General features: G+C 55.2%; 1 protein-coding gene across 1 annotated transcript; it reads left to right on the top strand.

Moving 5' to 3' along the window:
* Nucleotides 1-61: 61 nt before the first annotated feature.
* Nucleotides 62-12,599, top strand: KCTD2 (potassium channel tetramerization domain containing 2). Its single transcript, XM_040989697.1, has 6 exons — nucleotides 62-403; nucleotides 1,908-2,016; nucleotides 3,958-4,049; nucleotides 8,070-8,165; nucleotides 8,934-9,059; nucleotides 11,122-12,599. Exons 1-6 carry the CDS (start codon nucleotides 62-64, stop codon nucleotides 11,149-11,151), a joined length of 795 nt encoding a protein of 264 aa, XP_040845631.1. The 3' UTR covers nucleotides 11,152-12,599.
* Nucleotides 12,600-12,873: the final 274 nt, after the last annotated feature.

The following is a 12,873-nucleotide window of genomic DNA, read 5'->3' as shown; positions in this document are numbered from 1 at the left end:
TCTCCCTGCCGAGAAATGGGCCGGCCCGGCGGCACGCGGGCAGCGGCGGCGGCGGCCCAAGATGGCGGAGCTGCAGCTGGACCCGGCGATGGCGGGGCTGGGAGGGGGTGGCGGCAGCGTGGGGGGCGACGGGGGTGGGCCGGGCCGCGGGCCCCCCAGTCCTCGGCCCGCGGGCCCCACGCCCCGCGGACACGCGCGCCCGCCCGCCGCCGGCGCCGCGCAGCCCCTGGAGCCGGGTCCCGGACCCCCCGAGCGGGCAGGGGGCGGCGGCGCGACCCGCTGGGTGCGGCTCAATGTGGGCGGCACCTACTTCGTGACCACCAGACAGACCCTTGGCCGGGAGCCCAAGTCTTTCCTCTGTCGCCTCTGCTGCCAGGAGGACCCGGAGCTGGACTCGGACAAGGTGCGCCCCGCCCTCGGGCGCGTCCCCGGCCCTTCGGACGCCCCCCGCGCCCCGATCGTCCGAGGCTCGTCACCCCCCGAGTCCTAGAGCCCGCTGCCCCTCGGCTCCCCCCGGCAGCCCCCGGAGCGGCAGAAGGAGTCCCCTACGTCCCCCAGCCCCAGGCACACCCCTGTGCGCTCTGACCCCGCCCTGCGTTCCCAGCGGCTCCCTTCTTAGGCTAGCTGCACCTGCTTCACACCCCCTGCCCCACACCCCAGCCAGCTCCCCCAGATCTTGCATGAGCTTTTTGCCCTCACTGCCGGAGCCAGACGAATCGTGAACTGGGTCAGAGTGAGCTAAGGCATCTTTGTAGCTTGCTCGGACTTGCTATCCAAACCCCTTGGCCAAGTTGAATGTAAGCTGGGACCTGATGGTGGCTCCCGTACCTGTAGGAAGCGCGCGTCTAGCGTCCTGGTTCCAGAACTTGAGTTTAGTCATAACACCGTTTTAGGTCCGTATCCCAAATCAAATCAAATACATTGCTTGAAAACAAGCTAAGCTTTACCACTTGAGGGGACTGAGGCGAGTCTAGGCCAATGGGCTAAGACGAAGATTGATGTACAGGCTGCATGGCTTTTAACCTAAGGACTGAGAGAGGACAGGGCACCTAACCACAGTTTCAACTATAGTTTGCTGTTTCTCTTTACCTGCACAGGCCCGATTAATTAAACCGCTTGAGCTGTCACTCAGCTGGTTACTTTGTACCTGAGCTGGGATTGCATCACTGTCCACTTCCTTTATTCTCCTCTCTCCCTTGATATAGGATTGATGAAAACCTCTTTCCCTAAGTTGAAAGAAAAGGGATTACAAAGCCCTTTATCTCCGTGGGAATTATTTTTATCTAGGCTTCACCTTGTGGCAGCCTAAGCCAGCTTCTTGTTCCTTTCGCTGTAAAGAGGAGTAGGCTTAAAGCTGCTGGCAGCCAAGTCGCCGCAGCCCCGAGCTTTTCCTTCGGGCTCAGAGCTGCGGTGAGAGAACAGCTGGCAGGGCCAGCTCCCACAGACACTGGCCTTGGGCTCAAGCCTGTTGTTGCTGACAGAACAGAGGTTTTTCTTAGAATTAAGAATGTGGTTCCAGGGGCAGGAAAGAGGTGGGAACGTCCGTCACACACCCAGACTCAAATCACTCAGCAATGGCATTTTCTTCCAACCTTTCCAAATGCCAGATCCTCCCTCCCCAGAAGGACCCCTGGGGGTTGCCCTAGCACAAATTTTAGAAGCTGAGGCCAGTGGGTAAAGACCTGGATGATGAACACTACTGTGCTTCCCTAACTCCGCGTCTGCAATGGGCTTACGCTCCGAGATACCTAGTCAGCCCTCTGGCCAGGCAGTAGTTTGCAGTCAGCCAACGCCTAACAAAACTTGCGCACATCGGAGTTGTGCTGGCTGTTGGGGGAAGGTTCTCCGCGGTGCCACGCCGCCCCTGCAGACAGACCCCACAGTGACAGCATGTGCTTGGTCGGCAGGATGAGACGGGGGCCTACCTGATTGACAGAGACCCCACGTACTTTGGTCCCATCCTAAACTACCTCCGCCACGGGAAGCTGATCATCACCAAGGAGCTGGCAGAGGAAGGTAAGGGCGCCGTCTGCATGGGTCGTTTCTGGAGGTCAGGCAGATGCAAAAGCTGTGTGGCACATCTACAGATCTGGGTTTTTGTTGCGGGGAGAGGAGAGGCAGGTTTCGTGGAGCTGGTGTAAGTTATGCACCTTGGCTGAGGGAGTCCTGTCCAGGGCAGCGTGCCGGCCCCTGTGCTGCCATCCTAGTGGGAGGCGGATGGCGAACTGAGCTTGCCGACGCTTCGAGAAGCCTTTCCGAGCTGCAGGGTTCTCACGGTCCTTTTATTATTCCGTTATTGAGACGCTTCCGGTCCGTAGCCTGGAGCAGTGCATCTCTGACACTGAGTTATTTATATTTGCGATTTTTGTTTGAACTCATGGCTATAAAGAAAAGAATAAAAGCTTGGCCTCGTTTCTTTTAAGGCTCTGGTCGCCTGCTTGCCTGGGTATTTTTACAGCTGACCTAATTCATCCTCCCGTTCGTTGTCAGGCCACTCCTTACCTTATCCTGTTTTCTTTGGTGGGACGGAGGGGTGGGAGAGATGTCAGGACTGTAGGTGGCCCCAAGTGGTGTGGGTTCCCCCAAGGCCTTCAGGTGATTCCGGGCACCCCAGTCTGGGAATACAGCTCTGCATAATCAGACTTTTACTAGCTGTACTAGCTACTAAACAGCTGCTGCAAGACAACCCCTTCATCCTGTAACAAGAGCAGCTGCTTTCTGTAAAAGTGCTGCTTTAGTGGCCAGTGCAATGGCTCAGCTGACTAATCCTCTGCCTGCCTGAAAGTGCCAGCCTCCCATGTGGGTACCATTTTAAAACCTGAAGTTTTGGAGGGTGGGCTCTGGCCTTATGCTGAAGTGCCTGGGCACAATGTCTTCCTCTAACTCCTGACTCCAGCCTCCTGCCAGTGTAAACGTGGGAGGTGCTGGTGCTCAGAGTGCCTGGGTTCCTGTTGCCCACGCAAAGACCTGGATTGAGTTCTGAGAACCTGGTGGGCATTTGGGGAATTGTTGGCCTCTGCTTCTAACAGATACTTTTGAAAGATAAACAGGGCCCAGCACATGGCTAAGTGGCTCAATGTCTGAATTCTCACCTTGCATGCACCAGGATTCCGTACGGGCACTGGATTGGAAGTAGAGCAGCTGGGACAAGAACTAGCACCAAATAGGATGCCAGTACTTGTAAGTGGAGATTAACCTGGCAAGCCACTGTTCTGGCTTCCAGAATGTCATTTTAAAGAATTATTTGTTGGGGACCTGGCGGCATGGCCTAGTGGCTAAAGTCCTTGCCTTGAACGCGCCGGGATCCCATATGGGTTCCAGTTCTAATCCCGGAAGCTCCACTTCCCATCCAGCTCCCTGCTTGTGGCCTGGGAAGGCAGCAGAGGACGGTCCAAAGCCTCGGGACCCTGCACCCATGCGGGAGACCCAGAAGAGGCTCTGGCTCCTGGCTTCGGATTGGCGCAGCTCCAGCCATTGCAGTCACTTGAGGAGTGAACCATCAGACGGAAGATCTTCCTCTCTGTCTCTCCTCCTCTCTGTATATCTGACTTTGTAATAAAAATAAATAGTTTTAAAAAATCAACTTTAGAATAGTTTCATCTTTAGCTTGTGGCCCATTTTCACCACTGCAATGGCCTTCACAGCGCGGGAGCCCATGTTCCACTTTTGTCCTGCCAAGGGTCCTTGGTTCTGTTCAGCAGAGGAGTCTTGCGAGATTTGCCTTTACTACTGTTCAGATCATATGCATGCTGAGAACTTTGATCCCTGTGAGGGTACACACACAGGTTCTTTTCGGGGCACACTGGGTAAAGTGGCAGGTTCCTGGCACTCAGTCACATGGGGGAAGCTGTCTTGCAGCTGATGTCCAGTGCCAGGCGGTGAACAGATGGAAGCAGGACTGTGTCTGAGCTCAGGCCGTCCCCACACACCTTAACCACACTCCGCTCCTCGTTGCAGGCGTGCTGGAAGAAGCAGAGTTCTACAACATCGCATCCCTCGTGCGGCTGGTTAAGGAGAGGATACGGGACAACGAGAACAGAACCTCGCAGGTCAGGGGGCAGCATCCCACATGGCTGCCTCCGTGCATGTGTGCGTGCGTGCGTGTGTGCCGTGCCCTTTAGAGCTGCACGTCTGCCTGCAGTGCGGTCCGTCTGCCGGGCAGATGGCGTATCCTCAGACTGGTGTGGAACAAGGAGACAGAGGCGGGGGAAGGGTGAAGCAGCACAGCCTGTGCTCCCTAAGCACAAGGAGCATGTCGCTACGCCTGTCCCCTCTGTGGGATTTTTCTCCCTCGACCCGAGGCATGCACAAAGTCCTCCCTCTTCACGCTGCTTGTCGTGCGGAGGAGCCTTTGCTGTGCGATTGGGCCCCTCCGCTTCCTGGAAGCCGGGAAGGAGCCTCAGGGTAGAGTGGAGAAGCTGCTTGGTGGTCAGGCTGCTGGGAAGATGGCCTTGGACCTCCTCCGGGGGATGATGTCTGGCTTCTTATCAACTGGGAAAAGACATGAAACCCAGACTGCCCCTGGCCTGAGCAGAAGAGGCAGCCCGTCTGTGGCTCCCAGCACGCCAGCAGCCACAGGAGACGCACCTTGACCGCAGGAAGCTTGGCGGCTGGCAGGAAAAGCAAGCACTCCCTTACACATTCAGGTGTGTCTGCGGTACGATGGGCAGTCTTGTCCCGCCACGGCCAACTGTCCTCTGTCACAATTGAGCCTCACTCAGCGCTTGCTGCCAGGGGATGTCGCCTCTGTTTGGTCTGTGGCGGCAGACATTTCTGGCCCTACACAATGTGGTGTGCGTGTCTTTTCAAACCTGAGGCTCCAGCCTGACTCCTCAGCATCAGACTTAGAGCAACGCTGCCCTCGCCATGGTCTGCTCTTGGGAGCATGGGGCTCACTGACAGCCAGGACAGAAGTGGACAGCCAGTGAAGGGAGAGCAGGCCATGTTCTGGCCAGCTCCTCCCTCTGTGGGGAGGGGTGGTTTGCTGCTGGATTGCTGATAACTGAAATGACGCGTGGTGGCACTCACCTCTCTGCTACCTCTCGTTCATTCTCAGCGTCCTGCGCTGTTGTAGATACTTGCTAGGTACTCAGTTAGGTTGGAAATCCAGCCTTATCCCAGTTCTCCACAGTCTGAAAAGGATTGATTATATAAAAAAAGTATAAATTTTGGCAATCTCATACATCACGTGATTCCAGCCATTTCAGTCGCCGTGCCCAAATCGTGGCCATCAGCTGCTTGCTGGCTAGTATTGTGAGGCTTCTCTCCGTGGTGACTACCCAGTTTAAAGGCTTTTCTTCTGGAAATGTCAAGAGCTCTTTGATGCTGAGTTGGTCTTTCATTTGGTGACCCTGTGAAGTGTTCATTTAATGTTCAAAAGCCCCCTCTTTGGCATGGCCCCCGCGACAAAGTGGCCCTGTATGGATTTCCACACGCGCTGTCGTCCTCCGTGTGTCTGCGGGCAGAGCCTGGCGTGGCCTTGCCACCCACTGCCCTTTTGCTGCCCCATCCTCTCCCTTTGTGGCCGTCCTGACTGCTTCACTGTATGATGCTGTGACTGGGTGACTGATCAGGGTGGTGGGGCTTTGGAAGAGGAAATAGAGGCTTGTAAGACATCTTAGATGCTAGGGCCTTATCAGGGGGCCGTGGGGCACAGCTCCATGGCATGCTGGGTGGTGTAATACAGGGTTGTTCCAGCACGTGTGGCTAAAAACTAGGACTTGGTCCTGTTGCTTCCGTAGGAGCTGTTGGACCTCAGTGCCGTGCTTGGTGACTGCTGTACCTCACTTAGGAAGCAGGGTTGGCGGGTGGCCCTGGTCTGAGAGCTCCCCTGGCCTGCCCTCTCCTGGACAGCCTTGTGCAGGCCAGTTGCCCCTGCAGACCCCGGCACCCTCAGCTAGCCGAGGAGGGGCAGGCACTGGGCTGGCGGCACTCGCTGGGAGAGCTGCTGTGTTGGTCTGGGCTCGCCCAGGCTCTGTTGTTCTGTGACTGTCATGACTGCCCGTACTGATTGTTCCGTGCGCTCATCTCCTCAGGGAAGTACTCAGTTGTAGTTATTTTATTTTATTTAATGAAGATTTATTTTTATTGGAAAGGCAGATATAGAGAGAGCAGGAGAGACAGAGAGGAAGATCTTCCATCCACTGATTCATTCCCCAAGTAACTGCAACGGCCAGAGCTGAGCCGATCCGAAGCCAGGAGACAAAAGTTCTTCCGGGTCTCCCGCATGGGTGCAGGGTCCCAAAGGCTTTGGGCCGTCCTCTGCTGCTTTCCCAGCCCACATGCAGGGAGCTGGAAGGGAAGTGGAGCAACTGGAACACAAACCAGGGCCCATATGGGATCCTGGTGCTTGGAGGTAGAGGTTGAGCTATTGTACCAGGCCCAGTTGTCATTTTGAGCATCCTTGTTGTGGCCTCTGCCAGCGAGTGTGGCCTCCAGGGTGGGCAGAAGCTGTGCAGTTTTGGGAACCAATGCTGAATAGTCCCAGGTAGGTGGCTGGGCATTTGGCATTAGTCTCTGCCTTTGCTTGTCTTGCTAGTGGTAGCAGCTTCTGTTTGGTGAATGTGTCTCCAGCAGCCCTTGCCCCCACCTCACGTTGGCTGCTGGTCCCCAGTGGGCCACGTGCAAGTGTGAAGGGGTCGCCTGGGCCTGAAGCACAGGAGCACTCATGCTGAAGTTGAGGGGCCGTCCTCATGCCACTGTCTGCTGTTCTGGCTCCAGTTACCTCCCAGAGCAGGACTGGGAAGTGGGGAACCTTTTTCTGCCACAAGCCACATAGAGCAAAAGTATCAACACTGAGTCAGCCTGCCCTGGGTTGATTGAATTTCAGGTTCCACCTGCAGTCACCTTGGCAGAGCCAGACCAGGTGACTTTGGAGACCTTGTGTGGCCTGCACGTGTTCCTCACCCCTGTTCCAGAGAGCTGGGCCGGGCAAGCCAGTCCGTGGCCAGCCAGTGATTGTCTTCATTGAGTCAGTCCTGACACTGCCTGTCTGGAGAGGAGTCGAGCCTCCCAGAACCTGAGGTTTGATGCCACAGACCGTACTCATTCTGGTCCTCAGGCTATCTGACCTGCTTGGGCCGAAAATTCAGGGGTCACCACAGCCCCCTACCTTTGGATTCAGTCATGTGTTGGAACAACTGACAGGCCTCAGGAACTCGCTCTGCGTACTCCCACAGTGCGTCCTGAAGTGTGCAGCAGATGATAACCTGGGGAGGATACATGCACACAGCAGAGTCCACCGGCTCCCAAGGGCAGGCACCTGCGCACCCCCAACCCCACACACCCCCCATTCCCCAGAGCTCACAGCTGACTGAACTCTGTTGTTTATGGGATGTTAGGGTGCTCATCCCATAGCCATGACTCACTGTATACCTTAGGGATAGATAGTCTTACCCCCTGTCCCCGAGCCCCACTCTCCTGGACGTCACGTTTAGGGCCGGAGGATCTAGCTCCCCAACCATCAGCTGGGTCGCTCTGGCAAGCAGCCTCCGTCCTGAACCCTCTGTGGCTTCCACTACCACTTGCAGGAGTCAGCTCATTAGCAAGCAAAAGATACTCCCACCTGGATGCAGGCGGAAACCAAGCCTGTTGTAGTACACATCAGTGGCAGGATGTTCCTGTTAAGGTGGAGACACAGTGGAGGTAGCTGGAACACTCGCGCATTGTGGAATTCCTGGGTCCCCATAGGACGTGTTGCTCCATCGTCACCTCACTCTGATTAAGCCCAGATACAGAGTACATCTGCAGCGTGCATGTCAGCTGTCACTCCGGGGAAAATGTGGCTTTCCTTTACAAAAGCCTGTGACTGTCTTTTCTGCTTGGGGAAATGAGTGAGATCCAAGTTTGTCAGCATGATTGTTCACAGACGCATCTTTCCTAAGAATTCTTTTGCTCATTGATTCACCTTCAAGGGCCTTCTTTGTTTCTTTCCTTGGAGGAAGTTTTATTAAAAACCCGCAGTGCTGTGTGTTGACAGGCGTAGTAGCTGGGGGGCTTACTCCTTTGCAGTGTTGGTTCAGACCACCGCGCCCCTGACACTGCACCTTGCATCTGCCTGCTGCTTGCAGGGCCCCGTGAAGCATGTCTACAGAGTCCTGCAGTGCCAGGAAGAGGAGCTCACGCAGATGGTCTCCACCATGTCTGACGGCTGGAAGTTTGAGCAGGTATCCCCTCCCACGTGGATCCCCCTTCAGACAGCCGCCTTAATGACCCTGGGACATCGTGGGGCCCAAGACACGGCCATGTAATACTCAGTCGTGCAAGGTGAAGTGGGGCAAGCTGGGAGCTCTCCCCGCTTCCATCCAAACTTTGAACTGGCTGTGCCTGGGAAACCAGCAAGCTTCTTTAGGTGGGAACGTGTCTCTGAGGGATTCCTGTAGAGGGCTTTGGGGACACATTCTAGAATGAGGCCTTAAAGAGGATAGGGGCTTGACAACAAGCTCTCCCTGTCTCTGTGCTTCTGTGTGTCCATCGGGACAATTGGTGAGCAGGTATCGGGCAGAGCAGTCAGTGCCACGAGAGTGGGGCATGAGGCTGGGTTCCTGCTGCTCGGTGCTTGCTTGCCATCAAGATCAGCTAGGAGACTGCCAGCCAAGCTAATGGTCTCTTTCCATTAGATATCAGAGGCACTCAGTTCTTCCACTGACTTCCAAAGTGGATCCAGCCTCACAGGGGTCAGGCCTACTTTCTGTAGTTGTCACTGCCTTCGTTGCCTGTGGATGATGTTGGGGGTGGAGAAGGGAGAGGGGCGTGGCAGAACTCGGAAGCTCAAGTTGCTGTAACTAAAGTTGAGCTGCCCTCCAGGGCCTTGACAGTTCCAAAGAAGTCTTCCTCCTTTGAGAAGTGAAGCTCCACGCTTCATCAGGAAGCGGTGTGGGTGTGTGGCCCTCAAGGATTGGAAGGTCATTCTGCTTTGCAAATTGCATTCTCAGCTCATCAGCATCGGCTCCTCCTATAACTATGGAAACGAGGACCAGGCCGAGTTCCTCTGTGTTGTCTCCAGAGAGCTGAATAATTCCACCAACGGCATCGTTATAGAGCCGAGCGAAAAGGCGAAGGTAAGGAGCCCTTCACATATGTGCACACATGGCGAGCTGGGCACTGCGTGGCTTGGTGCTGCATGGCCGCCCCGTGGTCAGGCCTGACCAGCTGCTCCCCAGAGGTCACTGCTTTGCCTCCCCTTCATGTCTTCCTTTCCTTATCATTCCAGTCAGGGTTTTCAGGCCCGGATTAGTCCTCAGCAGACAGGAGCCTGCAGAAGGGGGACTTGTCAACCCAGTTGCAAAAGAGGCTGTTGTACCTGATGACTTCCTGGGAGCTCTGAACTCAGAAATGGGAAGAAGTCTCTGCCTCTCTTCAAAATTGTTGTTTGGTTTTATGTTTTATTGCTTTTTGCTGTCTCAAAAAGATTTATGTATTTTTACATGAAAGTCAAAATCACAGAAATCTTCCATCCACTGGATCATTCCCCCAAATGTCTGCAATGGCCAGAACTGAACCAGTCTGAAACTAGAAGCCAGGAGTTTTCTCTGGGTATCCCATGTGGGTGCAGAACACTTGGACCATCTTCTGCTGCTTTCCCAGGCAGAGAGCTGGATTGGAAGTGGAGTAGCTGGGACTTGAACTGGCACCTATACGGGATGCTGGTACCACAGGTGGAAGGTTAGCCTATCATAACAGTACATCAACCCCCCCCCAAAAGTAACCTCTGCCCATTGAGACTGTGTCCCCCAAGGCTCCTAGCTAATTGTTTTACCTGTTACCTTTGCTTTTATCCACTGTTCCTACACACACACACACACACACACACACACACACTCTCTCTCTCTCTCTCTCTCTCTCTCTCTCTCTCTCTCTCTCTCTCTTCCCCTCACTTTGTCCTGAATAGCCAGTATGTGGGGAGCCTGAGGTGTTTGCTCTAGCAGGGAAAATGTGGGTTCAGCAGCTTGAGCCCTAGCTGAATTGACAAGAGAGTCCATTTTTTTTGGCAGATTTTTTTTTTTGGACTCAGCACATTGGCTCAATTGACTTATCTTCCCCTTGCAAAGCACTGGGATCCATCCTCATGGGCACCAATTCATGTTTTGACTGCTCTACTTTCTACCCAGCTCCTGCTTGTGGCCTGGGAAAGCAGCAGAGGACGGCCCAAAGCCCTGGGACCCTGTAGCTGCCTGGGAGACCCAGAAGAAGCTCTTGGCTCCTGGCTTCGGATCGACTCAACTCTGGCCATTGTGGCCATTTGGGGAATAAACCAGCAGATAGGAGATCTGAGTCGATCTCTCCTCTCTGTAAATATGCTTTCTGATAAAAAAAAATAAATACATCTTTACTTAAATTTGTTTTTATTTAGAAAAGCAGAATTGTGGAGAGAAGGAGAGACAGAAAATGATGTTCCATCCACTAGTTCACTCTCCAAGTGGTCACAGTGACTGGAGCTGAGCTGAGCTGAAGCCAGGAGCTTCTTGCAGGTCTTCCACCTGGGTGCAGGATCCCAAGGCTTTGGGCCATCCTCTGCTGCTTTCCCAGGCCAGTAGCAGGGAGCTGAATTGGAAGTGGAGCAGCTGGGACTTTTTGAACCAGCCCCCAAATAGGAGGTGGGTTTTATTGCAGTGAGGGGCTTAGAGTCTTCCTGCTGAAACCCTTCCTGTGGTTGAGACTGCATCCCTGCCTCCCTGCCTGGGCTGGCAAGATCACTGTGCTATTTACCAGGGCCCAGAGGGGCACAGCTAAGCTCCTTTTTTTAAAAAAAAAAAAAGTTTATGTATTTTCATCTACCTGAAAGAGAAATCAAGCGATGGGGCTGCCATCTGCTGGTTCAGTGTCCAAATGCCCACAACAGCCAAGCCCAGACCAGGAGTCCAGAGCTCCTTCCAGGTCTGCCATCTGAGTGGCAGGGACCCAAGCACTTCAGCCTCCCCAGCTGCCCCCTGGGCTGCCTTACCAGAAAGCTGGAGCTAAAGAGGGGCAGCTGAGACTCAAACCGGCCACTCTGATCCGAGATGTATGCGTCCGAAGAGTCAGCTGACCTCCCTGCACCACATGGCCCACCACAGCTGGGGCTCCTCCTGCCCTAGCATCTGCCCAACTGCCTCTGCCTTCTCCCCCACTTTCCACTTTCAGATTCTTCAGGAGAGGGGGTCTCGGATGTAAACCCCAGAGTCCTGAGTGATGAGCAGTGCAGCCAAGCACCGTGTGAAGTTGAGTCCCGCTCCTGTACAGTGACCGAGCTGCGGCCCCTGTGCCACATGTCCTGGGCGAAGCCACAGGCGCCCACCCCACCCGCTGCCTCTGGAGACGGAGCACCTTCACAGAGCTGCCCTGTTTGTCTCGCCAGAACCATGACAGGGTGGAGCCTTGTGGGGGCTGGGGAAAGGCCCAGCTCCTTGGAAGTGGCCTAGACCACGGAACAGCTGGAGCACGAGAGGTTTGCTCCTGTGCCAGGCCGTGCTTCCCCCGAGCACAGCACGTGGGACGTTGTAGCTGCTTTGGGAGGCACCTGCTGCCCTCCTCCCATGCACCCTCACAGCCAGGCAGCAGGTGCAGAGGTAGCTTGGAGGTGTCATTCAAAGGATAGAGCTGCCGGAGTAGCCCCATGTTGCTGTAAGCGGTGGCCTTTGGGGAATACAAATGAGGGGTGTCCATGCCTGGAGCTGGACATTGGGGATGACCATCCTTGGCTGAGGGCACACCGCAGCTGCCCCCTCACAACTCTGCCTCCCTTGTCGGAGGCAGTGGGGATCCTTGGACCCTTGCTTCCACCCCACCCCCAGGGGCATTTGAGGAAGGCCAGCCATGTGCTGAATCAGACAGCTGGCTGGGAGCTCGTGGTGGTTGTAGCTGCTTGCACAGCTTCCTTCCTGCTGACCCCGTGTGCCTCCTGGCTCTTCCAGCGGCACCAAAGATGAGGACTGGGGGGCCCTCTAGTCGTGGGGGAAGAGGTTATTTCTTTGAGAGTTGCCAAATGTGAAGTGTTGTTGTACCCAAAAGTGTTGGTTTTTTTTTTTTTTTTCTTCTGTGATTTTTCTCTTGAAAATGCCTTGCCTGGACGTGTGATGGCTGTGTGTCCTCTTGATTTCTAACTTTGTCTAACCCATCCTGCAGTGGCCTCCACGACACCACACCATCCACAGCCGTGCCTGTCCCTCCCCAGCCCTACCTGTCTGTCCCCAGCTGTGTCTGTCCGTCCTTAGTCATGTCTGTCCCTCTCCCTTTCCCTAGCTGTGCCTGTCCCTCCTCAGCTGTGCCTGTCCGTCCTTAGCTGTATCTGTCCCTCCCCAGCGTGCCTGTCTGTCCCCAGCCATGCCTGTCCCTCTCCAGCCATGCCTGACCCTCCCTAGCCGCTGGATAGTCTCAGCGAGCATCACTCCCCTGCCCAGGGAGCACCAGCGTGATGGGTGTTGAGTACTTCCTGCAGGGCTGTTCCCTTTGGTAGAGGTAGAGCAAACGGGCAGCGCCACTGGGCAGCGTGTGCCCCGCCTCCCTGTGTGCACCCTTAGAGTGGGCTGCTCCCCAGCACCCTCACCTCCTTCCCTTGAGGAGTCAGGTTGAGATTTCTAGAAGCGGCAGTAGCCCATGCCAGGTGGCTTTTGAGCTGCTGACCTGATCATAGCTTTTCTCTAAGCTTCGCCTTGTTTCCTGATGGCTGTCTCCTGCTGGAGCAGCAAGGGAGCATCCAGGTAGGTGTTTCCACAGTGCACATGTGTCCACAAGCCAGTGTAAATACTCAGGTGGACGCCTCAGGCCTGGGCATGTCCTGTGTCCCCACAGCTGCAAGATATCAGGTGAACTTCCACCTGCCTTGAGGGCAAAGGGTCCCACGTGTTCGTGCTGCCATGAAACTGAGTGAGGGAAAAGATGTGGTTGTATTCAGGA

Source organism: Ochotona curzoniae, unplaced genomic scaffold, assembly GCF_017591425.1.
Source record: "Ochotona curzoniae isolate NIBS_2020 unplaced genomic scaffold, NIBS_Ocur_1.0 contig_523, whole genome shotgun sequence".
Classification (NCBI taxonomy): domain Eukaryota; kingdom Metazoa; phylum Chordata; class Mammalia; order Lagomorpha; family Ochotonidae; genus Ochotona; species Ochotona curzoniae.
This window is presented reverse-complemented; position numbering and strand designations above follow the sequence as displayed.

Bases quoted from the DNA above. Each gene is read 5' to 3' on its own strand.
- KCTD2 (XM_040989697.1), top strand. From the start codon at position 62: ATGGCGGAGCTGCAGCTGGACCCGGCGATGGCGGGGCTGGGAGGGGGT. The intron at 404-1,907 runs GTGCGCCCCGCC...CTTGGTCGGCAG, and splicing joins CGGAGCTGGACTCGGACAAG to GATGAGACGGGGGCCTACCT. The intron at 2,017-3,957 runs GTAAGGGCGCCG...TCCTCGTTGCAG, and splicing joins CAAGGAGCTGGCAGAGGAAG to GCGTGCTGGAAGAAGCAGAG.